This window comes from Rutidosis leptorrhynchoides, chromosome 2 (assembly GCF_046630445.1).
Source record: "Rutidosis leptorrhynchoides isolate AG116_Rl617_1_P2 chromosome 2, CSIRO_AGI_Rlap_v1, whole genome shotgun sequence".
NCBI lineage: Eukaryota > Viridiplantae > Streptophyta > Magnoliopsida > Asterales > Asteraceae > Rutidosis > Rutidosis leptorrhynchoides.
The window spans coordinates 504,492,796-504,501,688 of NC_092334.1; the positions used below are offsets into that span (position 1 = coordinate 504,492,796).

Below are 8,893 nucleotides of genomic sequence, written 5' to 3' on the forward strand. Positions count from 1 at the left end.
GGGTAAGGGCGTTCATTTGGATTAGAGATCCCACTTTGTTTTGATAGGGGACGCTTTTTGGAAGTGTTAGCTTTTGGAGTTTGACCGAGATTTGGGTAGTTTAACCCCCAAATACCATGCTCATAGTGTCGTTTGGAATTTAAACTAATGTGGTTAAAACTCTTGTTTTGTATGAAACTCGTAGTTCGGGTCGATGTGGGCCCCGTTTCGTAAAACTTATTTTATTATTGAATCGTGTGAGTTTTTCATATTATAACTTGTTGTGAAAAGCGTTTCGCCTAAATATGTCGGGAAGTGGGAGATCTTTATTTGAAAATTGACAAAACCGGACAGAAGCTGACGCGCACCCTAAGTTGCTACGCGCCGCGCACTGTTCTGTATAAAAAAAAATTCGCGTATTCAGTTGGATAACGGGTTGGGTTGTTACATTTCCGGGCTTCAAATGAATGCTATTTAAACAACATTGTATGGCATTCATGTTTCTAGAGCGGATATGATAGCTTTTTCGGCTATCTTTGATTGCAAAGTTGGCACTTTCCCTCTCGACTATCTCGGCATCCCGATCGGTTTTGGTAGGGATAGAATCTCAATGTGGAACCCAATAATCAACAAGTTCAAACGAAAACTAGCCGGGTGGAAAGGAAGGTGTCTTTCTTTTGGGGGTCGCTTAGTGATGATCAATGCGGTTATTTCAAGCTTACCTCTTCATTACATGTCCATTTAGAAAGCTCCTTCTTCCGTGTTAAAACAACTTGAAAGGTATAGAAGAAACTTTCTTTGGGGTGGCGATTGTCTCAAAAAGAAAACATGTTTAGTGAAATGGGAAGCAGTGTGTTTACCTAAAGATTTGGGAGGATTAGACATAACTCCCCTTCGGATTAAAAACTTAGCTATGCTAGCTAAATGGTGGGTTCGTTTGAATTCAAATAAGCATTGTTTATGGAAGGCCATCGTTGCTTCTTCTTTCGGTCCTTCCTTTCGTGGTAAATTAATGAATAATGTCTCGTCTTTGAACACTTCTCAAATTTCTCCCATTTGGAAAGACTTGATAAACCTCCAAGGTATTGATTCCGCTCATTGCATTGTTGGCCCTAATGTTTGGAATTGGGTATTAGGTGATGGAGCAAGCATTTTATTTTGGTACGACACTTGGGTCGATGGGCTTATTCTAAAAGATGAATTCCCATCTTTGTTCTTCCTTTGTGTCCAAAAAACTGCATGTGTTAAATCATTTCATTACCCCCTGGATATGCGTGAACAACAGGTGAGGTGGGACTTCAACTTATCCCTACCTTTATCATCTTTCAACGTTTTAAAAGTTCGTCAATTGTCTGCTCTTTTATCACGTTTCAAGCTGACTGTTTTGGTTCCTGACTCGGTTAAGTGGGCTGCTGCATGCTCAGACTCTTTCTCTGTTGCGGATTCTGTTCGCATTATGATTCAATCGAGCAATGTTTCGTATCCCGTGTGGCCTAAGGTTGTTTGGGGTAATAATGTTCCTTCCAAAGTTATGATTTTCCATTGACTTGCGATTAAAAAGTGCATTCCCATCAAAGAGGTATTATCAAGAAGACAAATTTTGCCTCCTAATCAATCCATTTTATGTATTTGGTGTATGAACAATGTTGAAAGTGTTGATCATTTACTTCTTCATTGTAAATGGTCGTCGGCTATATGGATGGATTTATTTAGATGGTGGAACATTCGTTGGGTCATTCCGGGCTCCATTATAGATTTTTCTTTCGATTGGTTCTATGGAATGGGCATAAAGGCTTCGAGATTTTGGAAATTGATCAGGTCGGCGACTATATGGGCCATTTGGATATCAAGGAACGATATTGTTTTCAACAAGAAATTCACTTGCCGTTCAATCGTGGTTCGGAATATTAAACTTAAAGCGTTTCTTTGAGCTTCTAATCTTAAGCTCGTACATGGACTTCAAGCACACGTTTGGGAGCAAAACCCGTATCTACTTTGTCAATAGTTCTTTTGTTTCTAGTATTACACTCAATATGTTGTATTTCGTTTTTTCCTTTTGTTCCATTGTACTTTTTGGTAGATAACTTTCATCGTTTTGTTGAAGTTATTGATTATTAATATACTTCTTCTTCGCCGTTTAAAAAAAATAAGGTGACATTTATTTTTAAGTTTTAATACCACATGGTCGTATGGTAAATGATAATTGGATGACCCGTATGGCACATGAAATTTTACCCGTATTTAATAAATTATGGGCCTATATATATATATATATATATATATATATATATATATATATATATATATATATATATATATATATATATATATATATATATATATATATTTATTGTTTTGTCAATAGCAATATTGAATTTCTTTTGGTCTCATTATCATTGCAATCAAATTCAATTCAACTTTATTATACTTTTTTAAATGTGAACGAGTTTTTGTGCACAACTCAAATTGACAAATATCTATAAAGAATTCTATGCAATCTCTTTTTTATAATTAGTTAGGATAGTTACGTAACACAAAAACACAAAACACAATAACTGACGACACAAACATATTTTTGTGTTTGATTTTCCACTATTTACTATATCTATCTCTGACACAACGTTTTTAAAAGTAAAAACACACTTTGAATAATTTTTTCACTATCTATGTCCGAACAAATTAACTACCCGTTAATCGACCAAAATCATCCCTTCAATTAACCGACCAAAATCACCATGCAACGAAACGTGAGTTTTTGTCTCGTTTGAATTATTTGTCAAAATAACTTTCTCTGGTGCAATTCATAGTCCACGTGTGAATATTTTGTCTGAACTTCGGTGCATTATAATTTATAAACCTCTCAATTTAATTTAATATTTTATTAAATTTAAAATCAAATCAAAATTTTTAAAATCAAATCAAATCAAAATTAATAAAAATCAAATTAAAATAAAATAAAAAGTTAAAATTTAAAATTATAATAAGATTTTAAAATTAAAATTAAATTAAAATACGAGTAATACTAAGGTTGCTCCCAACGTTGCCGTCCACACAGCCGCCCAGTCGCCGCCCACCTGGGCGCCAATGGCAGCATGCCGCCCAGGTGGCCGCCCACCTCGTCACCCACCTCATCGTTCTGGTTTACGTGTTTCTAATCATAATTGTGGACGGATGAAATTAGTCGTTGGTGATGCAACGGTCAATTTTTTGGCCGTTGCAAAATTATTATTTTTTTCTTTTTTACACTCTATATATACACACATATATTTCATTTTATACATCTTAAACACATACATTTCATATACATTTCATACTCAATATCAAATATTATCTCAAATAATCAATCATTTTCTAAATTAAAATGAATCCAAATAACCCAAATTTCGATCCCGATATAAATGTAACATCCCGCATTTTTCCATTAAATTATTTTAACGCCTGTCTTTTTTTTTAGATAATATCTTCTGTTATCTAAATTCGTACATTTCGTTGACTAACGTTCTAATATTTCCGTTATTTAATTATAACATCACTCGTTTACTCGAGCGTTTTTAAAATATTCGTTCGGTAAAATCCCGCACCCGCTTTTAAACTTGAGGGACCAATATTGCCAAGAGACCAAAGGTGTGACTAGGTCAAATGGTCAACACCTTCCTCATCCATTCATTCATCCACCTCTTTCTTTCTTTCTTACTTCCTTTTTCTCTCAAGAACATAAACAAGAATTCATCATCTAAATTCGGTTTAGGGAGCTAGCAACAAAACAAATTACATATTTGGAATCCTCTCTTCGTCCTCTACAATTTGATACCAACTTCATCTCGTTTGGGTAACATTTCTAAAACTCTAGATTTTCTCAAATTCGTGTTTTTGACTTGAAATGGAGTTAGTTAGTGTCTATGGCTCGTGTCTAACATGAATATATGATTTATTTGCTCGATTTGTTGTTTTGAGTAACTAGTTTGAACATTTGAAATGGGTGTGCTTAATCTTGAGTTTTGGGTGATTAAATGTTGTTAAATTGTTAAAGTTCATGTTTTAATTGTGTTACTAGTATCACTAGCTTCGTTTTGATGTATAGGTTGATTAAGAAAACTTCAAACACATGAATATTGATTTTGTGAGTTTTGGTTAGGGTTTGATAACTCTTAAAATGGACTTTTGATGATTTGAATGCCATGAAATATTGTTGGTAAGTGTTTAGTTGGATTGTATGCTTGATTACCTTCGAAACAGCATATCATACATGTAAATTGGTTGCCCGAATCATGAAATGCATTTTGCAAACTTGTGACTTTGATTATGAACATTTAATGATCACTTGACGAGTTTTCGGCCATTGTAAATGATGTCATTGTTTGATGATATGTGTTTAGTTGTATTCCTTGTCAAAATACATTTCCGATGACATAAGATACATGCTTTAATCGTTTGCGGATCATAAATTGTGAATGTTTGATGTTTGGTTCGTGCATTTGTGTGATTTCAGCAAAGCAGGCCTGAGTTCCATTTTGGACGCCGTCCAACCTTTGGGACGCCGTCCAGTCCTTTATTGCTGGACGCCGTCCAGCCTTTTTGGACGCCGTCCAGATGGCCTATCAGGTGCTGTCCAACTTGGTCTTTTTACGAAAAATATTTGCTATGCTACGCACCTCTGATTAACATGTAACTTGTTCTAACATGCTCATATATGATTAAAAACCTCAGAAAAATAGTTCGAGACCCGACCCGAATGTGTTGACTTTTTCGTTGACTTTGACCCGACCAAGTTTGACTTTTAGCCAAACTTAACCGGATACTTATGCAATCTTTCTAACTTGCTTCTATACTAGTATCTTGCATGAAACTGGACAATTTGATTCACATGCTACATAATTGAGTCGTAACGAGCCATAGGACTAATTGAACACATTTCGCCCGAACTTGTGTCGTAACCGGTAATTAATACAACTTACTTGTTTAGGTCAAGGCTAAGCAACTTCCATGCACACGTTTACTTTGTGAAGTACATTTATACTCGTGCACTCGAGGTGAGATCATAGTCCCACCTTTTCAACAACTTTTTATGCTTTTAAATTGCGGGCTGAGAAACATATACTTTGTTACATTTTGTACTACTTACTTTTATACTTTGAACACAAGTACGATGAAACAAACATTCCACATCGAGTTAGAACAAAAATCCTCAATTCGATTATCATTAGTTACACTTGCAGGGTGTAAGCGAGAACTTATATTGTGTGGCCATACGGGTTTGACAAACCCTCATTACGGACGGTTCGCTATCGTCTATGGATGAAATATATTTTCGAGAAACAGTGTATGTTCTAACACTATTGTGATGGGGTTCTATGGAAGGAAACGTTAAGTCTTGATAATTGGGTGCTCGCGAACAAACTTTTGGAATGCAAACGATTTAGATAATCAACGTTATGGAAATATAAAATCTTGTGGTTCAAAAACAACGTTTACAAACACCTATGATTTCACCAACGTTTTTCGTTGACAGTTTTCTATATGTTTCTCAGGTTCATGAATGGCTACTTGATACATGCTTCCGCGTACAGTCATACTTGCTTGGGGTCAAGCATACATGCATACACTCTGATTACTTGCTTGGAGTCAAGCATACATACATACTTACGCTATTTATAGCAACTGTGATTTTAAACTAATTATGTCGCAAGTTATTTCATTTATACTTTATACTGTTGTAAATTTAAACTTGTTGTTGATCCGTTGGTAAACTAAACTTTGTAAGTCTTGTACTTTTCAAATGAATGCGACATAATTTTGGTCAAACGCGTCTCATTTAGGGACTATGACCATGTAACGAGACCTAAGTTAACGGCGCCGTCAATGATGATTTTGTCGGGTCATTACAATAAATTAACGATCATAAATACCACTAATAATCTAGCACTTGAAGCACTCGAAAGACTTGATCATTTGGATGAGTTAAGCGATAATGAAGAAGTTGAACCCGTACCAAGAGCACCTAGAAGATATTTATATAGAGATCGTGAAAGCCGCACAAAATCTTTATGGAATGATTAGTTTTCCGACACTTGTATGTTTCCAGACGATTATTTTCGTAGACGTTATCCAATGCGCAAACCTTTGTTTCTTCGTATATGTCAAGGTATATTGAATTATTCTGAAACTCCGATTCTCGAGTATTTTACTTATTTTCATCAAAGACGTGATGCTTGTGGATTACTTAATTTTAATATTGTTCAAAAAGTAACATCCACCATACGTCAACTAGCCTATGCTGCGTCAGCTGACCTTTTCAATGAGTATTTGCATATGGGTGAACAAACCTCATATGATTGTTTAAACAAATTTTGCAAATGTATTTTTCACTTGTACGCAATCGAATATTTGAGAAAACCAACTGCACAAGATGTGCAACATTTGACCGCTAAACATGCTCAAATAAATGGGTTACCGGGGATGTTAGGAAGCATCGATTGTATTTATTGGAGATGGAGAAATTGTCCGGCACGTTGGAAAGGTCATTATACACGAGGTGACCATGGTTACCCATCAATTATGCTTGAAGCAGTAGCGTCATATGATAGATGGTTTTGGCACGCTTTTTTTGGTACTGCGTGATCGAATAATGATATCAATGTACTAAATCAATCTGATGTGTTTAGGGACTTATTAGCCGGCGAAGCTCCACCGTGTACGTTTACGGTTAACGGGTGTACGTTTAATAAGGGTTATTATTTAGCGGATGGATTTACCCGGAATGGTCTACACTAGTTAAGTTGTTCAGAAATTCGATTGATCCAAAACAATCAAAATTCACAAAGTATCAAGAATCGGCAAGAAAAGATATTGAACGAGCATTTGGAATACTACAGGGTCGATGGACCATTGTTCAACATCCAGCAAGACCGTATTATCCGCAAAATTAGAAGGATTATGTTAGCGTGTGTGATATTAAACAATATGATAACCGAGGACAACGGCCGTGCATTTTGTGGACTTGAAGAGAATTATCGTCCTATTCGACGTGCACGAGGAACATTCCAAGAAAGGGGTGAAGCGCATATGCGGGCGGACGCGGAATTAAGAGATGTGGTCATTCATCGACTACTACGAGATATGCTTGTAGAACACGTGTATAATCTTCCACCTCATTATCGAATTCGACATGATCCGACAAGAAATTCAAACAATCAAGATGAGGCAAGACCTTCACACGTTAACGATGACGAAGACGAAGATGAAGGCGAAGACGAATAATTATTAAATTTTTATGTAATTTTATTTTAAACTCTATGTTTTAATTTTAATTATTTGTAATGTTTTTAATTTTTAATAAAAGTTTAGTTTTATTTAAATAACTATTTAATTTTCGTAAATAATTGAAAAAAAGGAAAGAATGAGTGTCATAGTTGGAACTGTTTAATTCTAGATTTAGTCCTTAAAAAAAAGTGATGATGTGACTCATCCTTGAATAAGGATGAAAAAGTTCCATTGAGAGTACTCTAAATGTAGTATCCGCTTTGAAAAAACTGTTTTATTCCGTGCCCCCAAACCGACTTATACATCGCAAGCTATAAATAGATCCCCACTTCGCCACAAAATCAAGTCCTATATATCAATCAACCCAAGCGCCGAACGAATCAATCGACTTTCAGGTGATACAGATTTTTCGCTCTTATATTGTTGTATTACCAACTAATTCATTCAAACACTACGATCTTAATTCGAAACCCTTGAAATTCTGTTCTTGTTTTATTTTAATTTCAAACCCTAGGTTTATACCTAAAATAAGTTTCATTGCCACAGAATCGAGCCCTTTTTCATCAATCAATCCTAGCACCATACAAATCAGTCGATGATCACTATCAGGTGATACAGATATCTAGCTCTTATATTTTTGTATTACGAAAAGCCAGATTTTAAGTTTAAACCCTAGGATCTTAATTCGAAACCCCTGAAATTATGTTCTTGTTTTGAAGCCCTAGGGTGATCTTTATTTCTAACCCTAGGTTTCTACTCAAAATAATCAATGGATTACTTTGGACCTTTTCTGTTAAAAATTCAAGATAATGTATGTTTGCTTGTTTGTCGAGGGAAGCCATTTGGGAGCATTTTCTTGGTGCTTTCGAGGTTCTTCAAATCATCTTCTTTTACTTGGTCAGGTATATTCATAAGCATCATTTTGTTATAGTTATTGTATATTTGATTATATCCGTTTTTTGTTTGCACAACTGTTTTGTTACTATTTTCTTTCGCTAATTTTATCAAATAAATGTGTTTGATAAGTTCCTTCAAACCCCAACACTACTGTTTTAAGAGTTACCTTTAAATTATTCTTGAGACACTTTGTTAATTACAAATCTAAAGGACCTGATTGTTGCAACCTGCGACGTTCACATGTGATGAAAATTTGGCAACATTTGTCTTATGTAATTACATGTTAACAATATATATCTTCTTCGGTTTTTAAAGAGTGGTACTTGTTGAATGCACCTATTGTCTTGTCTTATAACATATCGACGATGATGTAACTTCTTGTCTGGTTAGTAGGATAACAGTTCACATGTCAAATTAGACCATTAAATATTTGTTTATAGCCATTTACTGTCTGCTGCATACACATAAGTACACAATGTTACATTTACAATCTATTGGATTTTTGAATTTTAAATAAGAACAAGAAAGTTGGGCGATATAGTGCTGGGTAACAACTAGTATGTATTTATTTCTTTTCTTTATAAATTTTTCGGGTAAAGCTTTTTACTCATGTTTTTTAAAACTGATTTACACTATTAGAATAGTCGTCATCTACATCTCGAGACTGCATTCTTACCTGTATTTTTTTCATTTTCTTTCTTAATATAATTTTTATAAGTTCTCATGGCCAATCACGCACATGCCCAGTGGTTGTGTT

The 8,893-nt window shown here is 34.9% G+C and overlaps 2 protein-coding genes across 2 annotated transcripts; both read left to right on the forward strand.

Moving 5' to 3' along the window:
* Positions 1-493: 493 nt before the first annotated feature.
* Positions 494-1,525, forward strand: LOC139889509 (uncharacterized). Its single transcript, XM_071872455.1, has 2 exons — positions 494-645; positions 760-1,525. Exons 1-2 carry the CDS (start codon positions 494-496, stop codon positions 1,523-1,525), a joined length of 918 nt encoding a protein of 305 aa, XP_071728556.1.
* Positions 1,526-6,087: 4,562 nt separating this feature from the next.
* Positions 6,088-6,597, forward strand: LOC139889510 (uncharacterized). Its single transcript, XM_071872457.1, has one exon. The coding sequence runs from the start codon at positions 6,088-6,090 to the stop codon at positions 6,595-6,597; it is 510 nt and encodes a 169-aa protein (XP_071728558.1).
* Positions 6,598-8,893: the final 2,296 nt, after the last annotated feature.